Source organism: Leptopilina heterotoma, unplaced genomic scaffold, assembly GCF_015476425.1.
Source record: "Leptopilina heterotoma isolate Lh14 unplaced genomic scaffold, ASM1547642v1 Lhet_597, whole genome shotgun sequence".
NCBI classification, from domain to species: domain Eukaryota; kingdom Metazoa; phylum Arthropoda; class Insecta; order Hymenoptera; family Figitidae; genus Leptopilina; species Leptopilina heterotoma.
Window position 1 is genome coordinate 204,207 of NW_025111135.1, and position 17,474 is coordinate 221,680.

Genomic DNA, 17,474 nt, shown 5'->3' on the forward strand with positions numbered 1-17,474 from the left:
ACAGGGTTGATTTTAGTGTTTCTTATTAAGATTTAATCGTCAGAATAATAAAATTTTGAATAACAAATATTTAATGTTAGATTTAAATATTGAAAGATTAAAAAATTAAAAGTTTAAAAATTGAAATTTTTTGTAATTAATTTTTATACGGTTGTATTTTAAGAAAAAAAACAACAAAAATAAAAATAAAAATTATGAAAATAAAAATAATAAAATAAATAAATAAAATAAATAAATTAAATAAATAAAAAATTAAAAATAAATAAAAATTAAATAAAATTAAAAAAATAAATAATAAATAATTAATAAAATTAATTAAATAAATTATAAATAAATAAAAATTTGTTGTTAAAATCATAAGTTTACTTTTTTAAAAGAATTCTATTAGGTCAGAATATTAACAATATCCATATAATTAATATAAAACTTTTGTCAGTATATTGCACAGAATTCAAAATTGCTATTATATTATATTAATTAATGATCAACAAATGAAAAACTCAAATTTCATTCTGATGACTAAATTCTATTAAAAAACACTAAAATTAACCCTGTATCAAATTTGAGTAAAATTGATGACAATAATTATTTCAAAACATTAATTTTGAATTTTTTAAATTTTGAAAATATAGCATAATGTTCGTTCACATTAATAACTTTTACTTTACTATAGCCACACTAAAAAAAAGTTAAATATGTAATTCAAGTAATTATAACTATTTGAAAAATAATATCTTATTTAAAAAGTTTTTATTTCTATCTAATAAGAATTTATTTCCTTTAAATAGTTTTAATTAGTTGAATCAAGTAAATCTTAATTGGATTAATTGAATTAATAAATAAATGAATAAATTTAATAAATAATTTAATTTATTAAATTTTATAATTTAATAATAATTATAATAATAATATAATTAATAATAATTGAATAATAGTTTAATAAATGAATTTATTTAACACAAATAATGAGTTATCTTAAAACAAATTTTTTATTTCACTCAGTTAATTGGATATTTGACATAAATAAAAATTATTTTAAATAAACTACTTATTTAAAAAGAGGAATTTATTTATTTCAACCAATTAATTGAATATTTGATATACATAAAAATTATTTGACACAATTCATTTTATGTTTCAAGTAGGGGAGAGTGGTCCTAAGTTGTCCACCTAAGCAAATTGGTCGAAAATAGTAACAAAATGAAATTTAATCACTTTGGCAAGTATATATTAGTGTCTAGAGTTCGTTTTGCTATAATTTTGTGGTATTTAGAACGTTATAGAATGGTTTTTGTAGTCTTAATACAATAAATAGTGAAAAGCTGCATTTTGGACATTTTAGAAATAGCGGTCCTAAGTTGGCCACAACTTTTTTTCGCTTGTGTATAAGAAAGAAATGCATATTCTTTTCAATTACGCAGAAATTTTACAAATTTGATACATTTAAGAGAATAAAAACGCATTATTTAACTATTTTTGTTTAGAAAATGAAGCATTGTTTTATTGCTTCCTCATAAAGGAAGCTTTGTATTAGCAAAATTTTGGATTGTCATTTTTTGACATATTTATAAATTTTTTTTATTATGCCTAATACTTTAGTACTTTATATATGCACAGGAACTCCCCGTATAAATGTTCTAAATAAATAAAAAAAAATTTGTCCCGATGTGTGTGTGTGTACTAACATTACATTTGCCTCAATATCTCAGAACGAGAAAGAGCTAAAGGCCTCAATTTTTTCTTAAATTGTAGGCCTCCCCGGGGGACATAAAATAAGAGTATTTTCAGCCCGATTCATGAAGTTTAACTATTTTTTTTTGCATTTTTCATTTAGTAAAAAAACGTTTTTTGGACATAACTTAAAAAAATGTTAGGACACTTATAAATCTTTTACTTTAGTTTTGTAGAGTTTTTCCACACGCATCTTTTGAGCCCTAATTGAACATTTTTCGTTCATATCAACCGGAGATATTAAACTTTTAAAAATCAAAAATTTTGGAAAATAAGACTTTTTTAAAAATTTTGTTAAAAAATGTAGAAGTTTAGTTTTGTTTTGTATTTAGTTTTGTAGAGTTTTTTCAGACGCATCTTTTGAGCCCCAATTGAACATTTTTCGTCCATATTAACCGAAGATATTAAACTTTTAAAAATCTAAAATTTTGAAAAATAAGACTTTTATAAAATTTTTTTTAAATTATGTAAAAGTAGGGTAGGGTGGGGCATTACTATTCGCGGGGCGTAACTATTCTTTGTCCTCGAGAGAAAACTATTTATCCGATTAAAGTTTTTTTTACACTGTATACTTGTCATGTGAAATGAACATTGTACGCCACATTTGAGCTTCTGGCGCCATCTATCATAGGAATTAGCTACCCAAATGTGATTTTGATATACTCGCTTACTTGTTTTCCCTCATTTAGTCTGCCATTGTAAATAGTAATAAACGGTCGGAAAAATTATCGGAAAAATTATTTCTAAAGTCAAATTTAGTGCTGAACACGAATATCATAATAGATTTTTGATACTCTATTGTTCAAAAATTTTACAAGTGTTTCTTCAAAAAATGAGCGGATGGGGCGTAACTATTCTTCCACTGATGACAGCGAAAACTACAAAACAGTGTTTTTTTTGTGTGTGCTTGTTTCTAGGTTAGAATGGAGTAGTATAGCTAGGCGGGTTCTGGCCCAAGTACCGACCGATGTCGGTAATTCAAGTGGGTTAGAGGGGGTGTTCTACCTTACCGACCGACTTTTAGTACCGACTGACACCGTTAAATGGCGCCATTTAATTTTTTTTCTCACTTTAAACCCCCTTGGAGGGATATTTAAATTTATATTTTTAAAGTTTTAGGTCAGCTAGAGGGGGTGTTCTACCTTACCGACCAAGTTTTAGTACCGGCTGCCACCGTTAGATGGCGCCACATGTGAATTTAAACCCCCTTGGAGGGATATTTGAATTTTCATTTTTAAACTTTCAAATGGGTTAGAAGGGGTGTTCTACCTTACCGACCGAGTTTTAGTACCGGCTGCCACCGTTAGATGGCGCCACGTGTCAATTTAAACTTTCTTGGAGGGATATTTGAATTTTCATTTTTAAAGTTTGAGGTGAGCTGGAGGGGGTGTTCTACCTTACTGACCGAGTTTTAGTACCAGCTGCCACCGTAAGATGGCGCCATTTTATTTTTTTCTCACTTTAAACCCCCTTGGAGGGATATTTGAATTTTTATTTTTAAAGTTTTAGGTGAGCTAGAGGAGGTGTTGTACCTTACCGACCGAGTTTTAGTACCGGCTGCCACCGTTAGATGGCGCCATTTTATTTTATACTCAATTTAAACTCCCTTGGAGGGATATTTGAATTTTTATTTTCATAGTTTTAATTCTGTTGTAGTGGGTGATTTTAAATTTCATACCCGTAAATGAAATTCAGTTGGTGTTTGACTTAAATGATTTTTATGGTGATGCTCTACTAAAAAGGTAGGTAATTTACCGACTGATGGTAAGTTACTGACTGATAGTAAGTATTACCATCAGTCGGTAAGGTAGATTTCTGTCATATTTTTGTGCAATTTCTGTCAGGGTTCTACTTTTTACTTTACAGATTCCTCTTTTGGAGTTTGTTAACTTTAAGTTATTCTATTAGTCAACGTTTATTATACTGTGGTAGGAGAGTTGCGCGCGACTCTGGAGTAGTGGGGTGCGGCGTAGTGGGGGGTGAGTATGGTGGGGACAGGGGTATAAGTTGCGGACCGTGAGCCACAATCATCAGTTGCATCTTGTAAGGTGCAACTAACTATTTCCAGGTTTTCAGGGTTTTCAGAGTCAATTTTCAGAGTTTCCACAGTCAATTTTCAAAGTTTTTGTTGGTTTTATTGATTTTTTTTATTATTATAGTTTATTTTTTATTTTTATTTTAGGCTTTTTTTTATTTTGTATTAGGATTAAGGTGGTGGTGTTTTTTTTTAAGTTTTTCTCAGTTTTAGGTGTATTTTTTTAGATTTAGCTTTTAAGATGCCAAAATGTAAATCTTCTAAAAAGTCTCGTCAACATATTGACACTGATGAGTACAATGAATTTTTTCGGGAATCTGACAACTTTATTAAAACAGCGGAATGTCAGCTCATTACTACAATATCATTGACTGGTGATGAAAAATGTATTACAGTATTTAAATGGCAGAACAAGTGTGAACGGTATAAGAATATTATAAGGGAATTTTTTCATAAGTCCAAATTCTCTTCATCACAAAGATCTAGGTGCTTACATTTAATTGAAAAAATGGAATACTTGCGCTGCCATTTTGATAATGTAATGAAACGCGGTGCAGGTGTGCAAGTGTCGAATGATAGAATGAAATGGGTGGATTTAGATGAAGCGTTTAAGGGTAGGTTACAAAATAGTGCTGTAATGAATTTAGATTACAAGGACATCAAGGAATTCCTTGATGATGCATTTAGTTTATTTAAGGTTAACATTAAAAAAGCGTTAAACCGGTTTGATCCGTTGAAAGTGTATACAGTATTGTACGCGAAATTTGTTAAAGATTCAATCGATGGAAAAACGGAAGAAATATCTGATTTAAAGAGATTTATCGCAAGAACTGGTGATATTTTAGTTACAACATTATTAGATGACTGGTAAAATGTAAATGTTAAACAAGTAACCTTAAAAAGAATGGAAGAATTCCAAGAGAAAGATTCTAATTGGAGACTTCATTCTATTGAAAGGTTGGAGGTTAACATTAACAAATACAATCCTATGCGCACAAGTTCTTATTGGTGATTGGTTAGACCAACAGAATGTTTTTAATGATTGGATAATAGTTAATTTGGGGTTAACCCTGGGTGAGTGCTAAAAACAGCCTGAAAAAGCACTTTAAATGCTCGTTTGGGGGACGAGTACACTGATAGAAAAGTGGATATTAAAAATCTTAATATACTAAACATTAAGAAAAGATGCTAATGCATATCATCTAGATATTAAAAAGTATAATCTGTAAATGTGAGGTTATGTTTGAACAAGTCTTCTTCCAATATATGAGATATTAAATTAAAACATCTAAGATGTTTACTGTCACAGATATTGACCATTAATATCTAGATAATAAAGCTTAATATCTATTTTTCTCAGTGTACTAATACAAAAGTTAGATTTTAATAAAAAAAAATAAGTTAACAATAGTTGAAACCTATTACATTACTTTGACGTTACTTTTACATAAGATTAACTTTAGTTTAACATTAGTTTAACGTTAGTTAACTATACTACATATTAGATTTTTTTCTCCAACTGTTTTGTGAGTTATTGAATCTAATCCATTTTCATTTTTACTTTATCTTAACGTAATTTTATCTCATTCTACTTATTCTTCAACTTTATTTTAACTATACTTTAACGTTAATTTAACTTATTTTAACGTTTGTTAAACTTATTTTAACTATATCTTACCTTTATTTTATTGTTACTTTAACTTATTTTAACGTTACTTTAACTTATTTTAACAATACTTTAACTTTACTTTAACGTTACTTTAACGTTACTTTAACTTTACTTTAACGTTACTTTAACTTTACTTTAACTTTACTTTAACGTTACTTTAACTTTACTTTAATGTTAGTTCAACGTTACTTTAACTTTACTTTAACGTTACTTTAACGTTAGTTCAACGTTACTTTAACTTATTTTAACTATATTTTAACATTAGGGGAGATTGGGGAATTTTGGGCCACCTCTATTATTTAATAATATTTACAAGTTTGATCATACACTTTTTTATTATTTTCTTCTGTTCGTCCAAAGTAGTTTTTCATTAGCATTTCATAACTTTACAACGCATTACAATTACCTACCAACCGTTAACAAAAATCACCTGAAAAATTGCATTCAAATATTTATTTTGGGTTTTCTATGTTTTTATTGTTTATACAAGGATTTTCAAGAATTAATTATGGAAAATATTTTATTTAATTATTGTGTGTCATTGGTACTTTGACTTCAAAAAAGAAATCTTGCATTAAATTAAAATAAATAAATAATTCAAAGCTTTTTGTAAAATGAAGCATTTGGGGAATTGTGGGACATTTTTTTTTGTTGAAGTATTTGTTGCTTATTTTTGGCGATTTAATTGGAAATATTATTAAAATCACTCATAGTTTTAGTAATTTAACAAAAACAATTATATTCATTGCGATTCAAGCGATAGAGCTGTTTACTTAAAATGTGTAATTAATTGAGTCTATTTTACTAGTCTAAATTGTGATTCCCATTAATTTCATTTTCTTACTTTTTGTTTTCTAATTTTAAACTAATAATTAAACATTTATAACAATTTTAATATTTCTAACCATTTAATTATATTATTCATCGTTATTTTTTATTTTGAACTCAATTTAGACAGTGGCGCACAATTCCCCAACATTTTTAAAAATCATAAAAGTGCACTCTTTAGTAAAACTGAAATTTCTTTTAGATAAGTGATAATTTTGGTAAACTATGATCTCCTCTACTTTAACTTATTTTAACGTTACTTTAACGTTAGTTCAACGTTACTTTAACTTATTTTAAATTTTTTTAACATTATTTCAACTTAATTTAACTTATTTTAACTATGTTTTAACATATTTGAACGTTATTTTTATATTATTATTATTATTCGAAGTTTAGAAATATTGTCAAGTTTTTCTGTATTGAATTTCAGATAGAATTTCTTAGAAAATATTTTTATTTCAATCTTTAAAACTTAAGGTTAGCTACATAACATTTAAACTTGTTAAAATAATTGAAGCCTTTCTAGGTCATGAAGAGATTCTAATTTCTATTTTACAGCGATTACAGATGTAAATATCATGAATTTTTATATAAAGAAAATTCTGAAACAAAAGAAAATAAGTTTTCTTTTTTTTCTTAAATTAATCGGTACCGCTGAAATGCTTCAATCATTTAATAAGTTTAAAGGTTTTTTTGATAATCTTAAGTTTTTATAGATTTAAATAAAAATATTTTCTAAGTTAAAAATTTAAAATTTTTAAGTTAAAATAAAGTTAAAAAAGTTAAAACATAGTTAAAATAAGTCAAAGTAAGTTTAAATCAGTTAAAGTATCGTTAAAATAAGTTAAAGTAACGTTAAACTAATGTTAAAATAAAGTTAAAATGAGTTAAATTAACGTTAAAATAAGTTAAAATGAAGTTAAATAAGTTAAAGTAACGTTGAAGTAATGTTAAACTAATGTTAAAGTAACGTTAAGATTAGTTAGAATAAGACAAGCTAAGTTAAAATAACATTAAGGTAAAATTAAAAGGTGAAATTGCTTTGATAAATCACACAATAAATGCATAAAAAACTGTAAGAAGAAAAATGAATAGTCAAATGTAATATTTAGATAATCATTTTGACAAGTTTAAAGGTTATGTAGCTAATCTTAAGTTTTATTGATTTGAAAGAATATATATATATTCTCTAAGAAAATTCTATCTGAAATGCAATATGTAAAAATTTGACAATGTTTATAAACTTTGAATAATAATAATATAAAACAACTACTTAACAAAAAATTAATAATACACAAGTAGAAAAAATTGTTTTAGAGTTTGTAGAAATGCCAAAAATCTTTTTTTCAAATAATAGTAATAAAGTAATAACTTTGATATTCATCATAAAAACAATTTTCAATAATGCGTCGATTTAAAAAATATAAAATATTGTTATTTTGAAAATACGTGTTTCACTGAATTTTAAAGTTAGTCTACTACAAGAAGTTGCAGTCGGGTGTGATGGGTAATGAAACTTCTGCGCAAGCTCTTGTCAAGTTCTTTATTCTGTATAATAAATTTGATTGTCTAGATATACTAATATATAATATTTTAGGAAGATAATATTTCTGACTATACAGATTGTATATTTGATTATATATTTTGTAACTATCTAGTTTTGACTATACATTTTTCTTTGTGTGATATATAGTATAGTTAAAGTAACATTAAAATAAAGTTAGAATTAGACAAAATAAGATAAAATAACATTAAAGTAAAGTTAAAATGTGAAATGGCTTGAATTCCATAATTCACACAATAGTTGGATAAAAGATTACACAATTGATGTTTAGTATATGTAATGTTGAACCAATGTAAATAAAAAATGATTTGTTATGAAAAAGGAGGAGTAGCAGGAAATAGTTTTAATAAAAGATGTTCATTTTATTTTATGACTTCTTTATTTAAAAAAACCTTAATTCAGTTACATTACTTAATCTTAACTTATTTTAACGTTACTTTAACTTTATTTTAACGTTACTTTAACATTAGTTTAACGTTACTTTAACATTAGTTTAACTACATTACATGTCAGGTTTTTTTTTATTTAACTATAGTGCCATTTATCGAATCCAAACTATTTCACATTTTAGCTTTACCTTAACGTCACTTTAACCTATTCTAATTACTTCCAACTCATTTTAACTTTACTTTAACTTTACTTTATAACTTATTCTAACTAATCTTAACTATATTTTAACTTATTTTAACGTTACTTTAACTTTAGTCTAACGTTACTTTGACTTATTTTAAAGTTATTTTAACATTTGTTTAAAGTTACTTTAACTTCATTCTATGTCTGATTTTTTTTTCTTCAACTATTATACAATTCATCGAATCCAAACTATTTCACATTTTAGCTTTAACTAAACGTGAATATCTATTCTAATTAATCTTAACTTTAATATAACATTACTTTAACTTTATTTTAACGTTACTATATATTTTGAATTAATTGATTGAAAATTGATTTTAAATATAGATGCGAATTAACGACAGTATTATAGTCGACTTGTATAAGCAAAGGTGTAATAAGTGAAATAAATTTTTTTTTCTATCATGTGTGACCAATTATTAATTGAAAGCGCGAAAAGTAACAATGGAAATGAAAAAATAAATATGAAAGAAAAGTTTGAAGAAAAAATAAAAAATTATCGTCAATCTGAAAACTCACTTCTTATAAAATCTATGGTACACTATAATGAACTAATAAAAGAAGAAGTTGAGGAAGCTAAAGAAAAAACGAAAAAGTCATCTCTTGATTACAGACGTCTTAACCGGTATGCAGTGTTGTGTATTGGTGGAATTAAAAAATTGATTAAGCCAACAGTTAGTGACTCAACGGATATTAAATATTATGTATCAAATTGTGAACTTTTCGATATAATTTATGAAGCGCATATAAATTGTGGTCACGGTGGTCGAAATAGATTAGAAAAAGCTCTAAATGCTAAGTATGCAAATGTTTGCCGAGAAATTATACTAATTTTCCTCAAATTGTGTGTAGTGTGTCAAAAGAAGAAAAATCATCCAAAAAAAGGTCTCGTTGTAAAACCGCTTTTGTTTAAAGAAATTAATGTTAGAGCACAAGTCGACCTAATTGATATGCAAACATGCAAAGATGGTGATTTCAAATTCATTTTAAATTACCAAGATCATTTGACTAAATTCATCATGCTTTATCCATTAAAAACAAAAACTGCTGAGGAAGTGGCGCATTGTTTGTTGAATATTTTCTGTACCCTGGGAACGCCTTCTGTCCTGCAATCGGATAATGGTCGGGAATTTGTCAACAATATCATTGAAGCGTTGAAAGACATGTGGCCTGATTTGTCAATAGTCCATGGGAAACCGAGACATTCAAAGAGTCAAGGAAGCTATGTTCGGTAATTAAAATTTTTATATATTTTTACGAGAATTTTATTAACAACTTTTGAAAATAATTCATTTCTTTTAAGAAATTTAATTAAAATTTTACTGAAATTTATTATTATATTAATTGATTTTTTGTGAAGAAGAATTTGATAATAAAAGTAAAGAAAAAAAATATAACAAATAAATATTTTTTATAGGAAGAAAAGCACATATCGGGATTCAATCAATACCACATTCTATGAAGTTTTTGCTGCGAACAGAAGAAGATTTGGAGAAAATTTTAGATAATAAAATTGACAACATCGATGAAAACTCCGAAGCCGTTGATGACAGACAAGTAGAAAATTCGACATCTTCAGAACATTTGCTGTGTTGCGTTTGTGAATTAGAAACTTCCGGTGCACATAAATGCAACAAATGTCAAAGGTACGTTCATATTATTTGCGGTGTCAGTGGAACTGAATCTGAAGAAGGTTTTGGATCTCAGTTGCTGTGTACTCTTTGTTTTAATAAAATTCAAATGTGCACCAACAAAGAGAAGGCATTAGAGGGACTGACAGTGCAAGCGGAGGAAATGAAAGAAATCTCCAATAAAAAATTTTCTGAAATCGCAATTGGTACTTCTGCCAAGATACCGATTCCAAGCGTAGATAGAGGTAAGGGAGATTCTCGCAGCGTAATTGGGATTGTGATGGAAGTGTCTGCAGAGGGTTATTACAAAATAGGAACTAAGCATGGTATAATTAGATCTTTATATTCGAGAAACCAACTTTCTTCTTGCGATGAGAAATTTTTAAACCTCGAAGAAGTTCCCAACAAACCAGTTTCTCTGCGACACATTAATGGCGAAGAGTCTCTGTTTGGGTTGCAAGGATTCATTAAATGTAATTGTACAAAAAAATGTGTTAATATGACATGTAAATGTGAAAAAAACAAAATACTTTGTAACTCTAAATGTCATAACGCAAATCCTTGTTGCAATAAGTAATTAAATAATTAATAGTAAAGTTTAAATTAATTTTAATTTTGTCTGACGAATATATTCTATATAAAAAGGAATAATAACAATAAATTTTACCATGTTACCATTCTATATAAAAAGGAATAATAACAATAAATTTTACCATGTTATATATGGAAAATAATTTATTTTAATTCCTAAAATTTCTTACTTACAACATTGCCCAAAGCGATTTGGGCACTCCGCAGTTTGTCCGCCAACACTTGGGCAAAGTACAATATAAAAACAAAATTTAAGACTTTGCCCAAAGCAGCTTGGGCACTCCGCAGTTTGCCCGCCAACACTTGGGCAAAGTACAATACAAAACCAGTATTTCGGACTTTGCCCAAAAGTGCTCGGGCAAACTGCGAAATGACCGGTCAATCCGCGAATTGCCCGCACTCCGGACTTTGACCACAACATATAGAAAAATTTCTAAAGTAGAATGGTTATGCTTAATCCAAAAAAGTATTTCTCGGGGACTCTTGTCGAAGTGCGTAAGGCCAATAGGGCAGGAGTATAAACAATATAAAAAAAAACTTATTTTAACGATACTTTAACTGATTTAAACTTACTTTGACATATTTTAACTATGTTTTAACTTTTTTAACTTTATTTTAACTTAAAAATTTTTAATTTTTAACTCAGAAAATATTTTTATTTAAATCTATAAAAACTTAAGATTATCTAAAAAACCTTTAAACTTATTAAATGATTGAAGCATTTCAGCGGCACCGATTAATTTAAGAAAAAAAAGAAAACTTATTTTCTTTTGTTTCAGAATTTTCTTTATATAAAAATTCATGATATTTACATCTGTAATCGCTGTAAAATAGAAATTAGAATCTCTTCATGACCTAGAAAAGCTTCAATTTTTTTAAACAAGTTTAAATGTTATGTAGCTAACCTTAAGTTTTAAAGATTGAAATAAAAATATTTTCTAAGAAATTCTATCTGAAATTCAATACAGAAAAACTTGACAATATTTCTAAACTTCGAATAATAATAATAATATAAAAATAACGTTAAAATATGTTAAAACATAGTTAAAATAAGTTAAATTAAGTTGAAATAATGTTAAAAAAATTTAAAATAAGTTAAAGTAACGTTGAACTAACGTTAAAGTAACGTTAAATTAAGTTAAAGTAGAGGAGATCATAGTTTACCAAAATTATCACTTATCTAAAAGAAATTTCAGTTTTACTAAAGAGTGCACTTTTATGATTTTTAAAAATGTTGGGGAATTGTAGCCCACTGTCTAGATTGAGTTCAAAATAAAAAATAACGATGAATAATATAATTAAATGGTTAGAAATATTAAAATTGTTATAAATGTTTAATTATTAGTATAAAATTAGAAAACAAAAAGTAAGAAAATGAAATTAATGGGAAATTTTTTTGTTAAATTACTATAACTATGAGTGATTTTAATAATATTTCCAATTAAATCGCCAAAAATAAGCAACAAATACTTCAACAAAAAAAAATGTCCCACAATTCCTCAAATGCTTCATTTTACAAAAAGCTTTGAATTATTTATTCATTTTAATTTAATGCAAGATTTCTTTTTTGGAGTCAAAGTACCAATGACACACAATAATTAAATAAAATATTTTCCATAATTAATTCTTGAAAATCCTTGTATAAACAATAAAAACATAGAAAACCCAAAATAAATATTTGAATGCAATTTTTCAGGTGATTTTTGTTAACGGTTGGTAGGTAATTGTAATGCATTGTAAAGATATGAAATGCTAATGAAAAACTACTTTGGACGAACAGAAGAAAATAATAAAAAAGTGTATGATCAAACTTGTAAATATTATTAAATAATAGAGGTGGCCCAAAATTCCCCAATCTCCCCTAATGTTAAAATATAGTTAAAATAAGTTAATGTAACGTTGAACTAACGTTAAATTAACGTTAAAGTATAGTTAAAATAAAGTTGAAGAATAAGTAGAATGAGATAAAATTACGTTAAGATAAAGTAAAAATGAAAATGGATTAGATTCAATAACTCACAAAACAGTTGGAGAAAAAAATCTAATATGTAGTATAGTTAACTAACGTTAAACTAATGTTAAACTAAAGTTAATCTTATGTAAAAGTAACGTCAAAGTAATGTAATAGGTTTCAACTATTGTTAACTTATTTTTTTTTATTAAAATCTAACTTTTGTATTAGTACACTGAGAAAAATAGATATTAAGCTTTATTATCTAGATATTAATGGTCAATATCTGTGACAGTAAACATCTTAGATGTTTTAATTTAATATCTCATATATTGGAAGAAGACTTGTTCAAACATAACCTCACATTTACAGATTATACTTTTTAATATCTAGATGATATGCATTAGCATCTTTTCTTAATATTTAGTATATTAAGATTTTTAATATCCACTTTTCTATCAGTGTACTCGTCCCCCAAACAAGCATTTAAAGTCCTTTTTAGACTGTTTTAGCACTTAATAAAATGGTGCCATCTTACGGTGGCAGCTGGTACTAAAACTCGGTCGGTAAGGTAGAACACCCCTCCAACTCACCTCAAACTTTAAAAATGAAAATTCAAATATCCCTCCAAGAAAGTTTAAATTCACATGTGGCGCCATCTAACGGTGTCAGCCGGTACTAAAACTCGGTCGGTAAGGTAGAACACCCCCTCTAACCTACTTGAATTACCGACATCGGTCGGTAACTGGGCGAGAACCCGCCTAGCTATACTACTGAATAGTAAGAAATTAAAAGAAAAAATCCTCTAATTAACAAATTAATTTTTATATTTTTTAGTATTATATCATTAATAGCTGCAAGAATAGTTACGCCCCTCGTTTTGTTTGACATCAAAAAATTTTTTTTTTCGTAAAACCTCTGTAGTTCGAAACAGAATCGAGTTACAGCAAAATGATACATGGCAAAATTGTAGCTAAGCCCGACACAAAATTTTCAGCCTTCTTTAAACCATAATTCGAACTTATAATTCTTTATCCCCAAAAAGCATTTACAATTCTTTTAAAACCGACTTATAATATATATTTTCGCCTTACGAAACTACAATCAAGCTAAATTTTGTCACTTTCGTCCAGTTTTTCCTATTTTCTGTTTGTTTGTAGTGTTGTAAGGCTTATTTCGTAGCTTCCAAAAGGTGATAGAAGGCTGGACAGTGCGAATTTATACCTGCTTATTGTACGGTCTTGAGGGTTATTAGAGCGTCATTAGGGTCAATGAAGCACGTACATGTAGGGTGAAGATTCCTTAAGGTAGCGTCAAAGGCGTCTCCAAATTTATGGCCCTATTTTATTGTCCAGCAGGATTAATAAAAAATAATAAATTAAATAATAAATAATAATAGTTTTTGGGTTTATGAATTTTTTATTTGTTACTTTTGCAACTTCCGTTTTTACATTTAAAATTATACATTAATAAAAAGTTATACAATATACATTATTAATTAAAATTTTCTTAAATAAAAGAAAGAAGAATGTAACATTTTTTATGTCCACTTTAAGTTCATAATGTTATTACTAAGTGAATGACGTAAATGAGATGGATTCATATTTTGGTGAAAGAGAAAAGGATGGGCCATGAAGTGATATGAATTTTGTTCATTAAAATTTTGTGAATGTAGATTAGAATTATTTCGATAAAGTGAATTGTTACGTAATGTTGGAGGTTCTGAAGAAGAACCGATTTGTTGTTCTTGTTTAGGTTGCGTGTCAATAAGTTGTACTTGAGGCTTTGGATTTTGAGTTTGATTTGGAGGTTCAGGATCAGATTGAGTATTCATGCAATAAAGGTTTTGAGGGTTATTATCATATTGAGGTTGAGATTGTGAACAAGTTTGATATTGAATTTCATTCTGAGTTTTAGCATTAGATTTATGTTGAGATTGTGGTCGATTTTCAGGATTAGAATCAGATAAAGATTGAAGTTGAAAGAGAGGTTGAGAATTATTTTGCGGTTTAAAATCAAATTTAGGCTGAGGTTGTAAAGAAGGTCTGTTAAGGGGTTCATGATCAAATTGAGGCTGCAGTTGAAGGAGAGGTTGAGATTGATAAAGGTTTTGAGGGTTATTATCATATTGAGGTTGATATTGAATTTCATTCTGACTTTTAGCATTAGATTGAGGTTGAGATTGTGGTTGATTTTCAGGTTTCGAATCAGATGAAGATTGAAGTGGAAAGAGAGATTGAGATTGATGTTTGTTTTTAGGTTTAGGATCAAATTAAGGTTGAATGAAAGGTCGAGTTTCTTGCTGATGCTGTTGTCGTTGTTGTGGAGATTTCTCATCAGATTGATGTTGATGTTGAAAAGTATTTGCTTTTATAAATCGTTCCTCACTTAATTTGACTTTTTTAATACTTTGCTCTTGTTTCTTTTCGTATTTTCTTTTGTTGGAAGCCACTTTATTTATCAAGTTGATATAATCGGCCTTTGTCAAATTTACACCGTCATTTAACAAACTTTTTGCCCATTCTAAACGATAAATAACATAGATTAATTTATACATACATATGAAATTAATTAAATAAAAAACGATAAGCGTATGTTGTATTATTTTGGACGATATTATTATATCAATATCAACTATAATCAATACGTGTAACATTTATTATCTTTTTATTATTTGATTAGTGTTAAAAATAAAAACTTACCAAAAAGTGCTTGAAATAATCGGTAATTAATAGGTGGCCGACTATTAACACTTTTTCCTGTTGCACTATATTTTGTTATTTCTGCTCCATAGATTTCTAAAAGTGTTAATCGAACTAGCTTTTTCCAATCATATTCTCCATCAGTGTAGCAATTCATCTCAATATAAGCTTTTGTTGAACTTTTGATGTAAACGCCTGATTCTTTGCTTATTTCAACCTATAAAATATACATAGTTAAATAATGTACTACATACTACTTTAAAAATTTAACTCGATAATAATCTTCACAATAATAATCATCATTCATTTCTTCATTATCATTAATATGATCGTTATCATAAAAATGCGCTGAAGAGCATGGAGTCTCATCTGTATTAGAAATTTTGGAGGTGGTAGTACTTTCATAATGTTTATCTAAATTTATATTCCGAGAAGATAAATTCAAAGGTTTTGCTAAAGTAACTTCAGTCCTTTTTATTGTTTTTTTTTGTATTAGTAGTTATTTTTTGGTAATGAGATTTTTTTAGGTTGAGGTTTTAAAAGAGGTGGTTTTCTTATTGTAGAATCAATCGGATAATCAACTTCTTCGACACTTGTACTCATTTTTAAATTATAAATTGAATCTGTGTTTCTTATTTCTTGATGAAGTTGCTCGCGTGAGGTTTGTTGGGATTTCTTGACCATTTTTTGTAATTGGAATAAACGTTTCTTTTCATCTAAAACTTCTTTCTCAAATATTTTGGTATTGTTATTACAAATGTTTCCATTAATATCAACAGGAATTTTCTCCAATTCATTTACAGATTCTGAAAATGGTAAATTTAATCTCTGTATTAAAAGTATTGATATGTTTCACAGTAAAAGAAAGTTCTATTCTAAGGCAGCAAGACAATCTTAAATTAAGAAACAACATTTTTAAGACAGTTAATGTTAAATTTACGCAATGGATTTTATGTAATTCAACATTATAGCAGACAGTGCTGAATTTAAGACTGGTCTTAAATGAGAGATTTGGAATGAAACTTTCTATAAAGTTCATTTTAATTTCACAGCAAAACGAAAGTCTTATTTTCAGACTAATTTTAAGATGCAGTCTTAAATTAAGATGCATTATTTTTATGACACCTAATACTGAATTTACACAAAGGATTTTGTATGATTTAACCTTTTAGTAGATAGTGCTAAATTTAAGACTGATCTTAAATTAAGATTAAGTTACTCAAATACAAATAGACTTGTGTAAGTTTTGCAAAGTTGCATGAGAAATTTGCTATAGGTTGGACGTTTGAGGCTTCGGACAATCTTATGACCTAAATTTAAGCAGGATATTCTTAGGTACAGTAGTGTTCAATGAAGCCTTACTCGGACGAACGTGTTACACTAATGGGAAATATATGAGTGCAACACGTTCATCGGAGTAAGGCTTTATTGAACACTACTGTACATTATCCAGGTATAGAATCCTTCTAACATCATAAATGATTCTTGAACGCATTTAGTTAGTTATTAACCGTACTGAGTGCAGGAACCGCACAAGTCTTGACAAGTTTATACATTTATTTAAGTTTAAGAATTAAAATTACTCAAATTAGAAATATTAGTGCGGGATTGATAATTTTTTTTAATAATGTTAAGAAAATCATTTAAAGATTTATCAGTAAAAAGACAAAAAATATATTCTAAGAACATTATCAATGTGAATAGTCAAATTCAACGCCAAACACAATGCAAAGAACATAATGAAGTAAGTAAAGAATTATTTAGTTCATTTTAGAATTTATTTTAAGAAAGAAATATTAATAATATTAATAATAATTAATGGGCCTTAATTAAACTATCTTCCCAAGTAGCACATATTAATGTTAATGTAATAACACACGTGTATATAAAGTAAATAAAAAATGATGTAAAATACATATCTATTGATTAAAAAAGAAAATTTTTTCTAATTTCATTTTTAGAAAAAAAGATTTTGTACATTTTTTTTAATCGTGTAATATTACAATAATATTACTGTATGTTACAATAATATTACTGTAATACAACAGTATTATCACAGGGTAATGTTACTGTAACATTACGTGCTACTTGGGCGAACAGAATTGTCAATATTGCCACGTAATATTAATGGAATATTAT

General features: G+C 27.2%; 4 protein-coding genes across 4 annotated transcripts in view; 2 read left to right on the plus strand and 2 right to left on the minus strand.

Annotated features, from left to right (window-relative positions):
• Positions 1 to 17,474, plus strand: part of LOC122509081 — a 144,612-nt gene that overhangs the window by 8,741 nt on the left and 118,397 nt on the right. The gene's annotated exons all lie outside the window — the stretch shown is intronic.
• On the plus strand, positions 8,994 to 11,094 carry LOC122509078 (SCAN domain-containing protein 3-like). Its single transcript, XM_043622837.1, has 3 exons — positions 8,994 to 9,672; positions 9,878 to 10,564; positions 10,871 to 11,094. The coding sequence occupies exons 1-3, from the start codon at positions 8,994 to 8,996 to the stop codon at positions 11,092 to 11,094; spliced, it is 1,590 nt and encodes a 529-aa protein (XP_043478772.1).
• On the minus strand, positions 14,174 to 14,905 carry LOC122509079 (protein TsetseEP-like; the record flags this gene model as incomplete). The annotated part of the gene is made up of 1 exon (XM_043622838.1): positions 14,174 to 14,905. A coding segment is annotated over one exon (732 nt), but the record flags the coding sequence as incomplete, so codon positions are not given.
• On the minus strand, positions 14,756 to 15,514 carry LOC122509082. Its single transcript, XM_043622843.1, has 2 exons — positions 15,336 to 15,514; positions 14,756 to 15,156 (listed from the first exon to the last, which is right to left on the minus strand). Exons 1-2 carry the CDS (start codon positions 15,490 to 15,492, stop codon positions 14,906 to 14,908), a joined length of 408 nt encoding a protein of 135 aa, XP_043478778.1. The 5' UTR covers positions 15,493 to 15,514; the 3' UTR covers positions 14,756 to 14,905.

What these genes read in the sequence shown, in the direction of transcription:
- LOC122509082 (XM_043622843.1), bottom strand. Translation starts at nt 15,492, where the DNA reads ATGAATTGCTACACTGATGGAGAATATGATTGGAAAAAGCTAGTTCGA. An exon ending in ATTATTTCAAGCACTTTTTG is followed by an intron (nt 15,157 to 15,335) that starts GTAAGTTTTTAT and finishes TTTATCGTTTAG; the next exon opens with AATGGGCAAAAAGTTTGTTA.
- LOC122509078 (XM_043622837.1), top strand. Translation starts at nt 8,994, where the DNA reads ATGGTACACTATAATGAACTAATAAAAGAAGAAGTTGAGGAAGCTAAA. An exon ending in GAAACCGAGACATTCAAAGA is followed by an intron (nt 9,673 to 9,877) that starts GTCAAGGAAGCT and finishes TATTTTTTATAG; the next exon opens with GAAGAAAAGCACATATCGGG. An exon ending in GTTGCAAGGATTCATTAAAT is followed by an intron (nt 10,565 to 10,870) that starts GTAATTGTACAA and finishes CATTGCCCAAAG; the next exon opens with CGATTTGGGCACTCCGCAGT.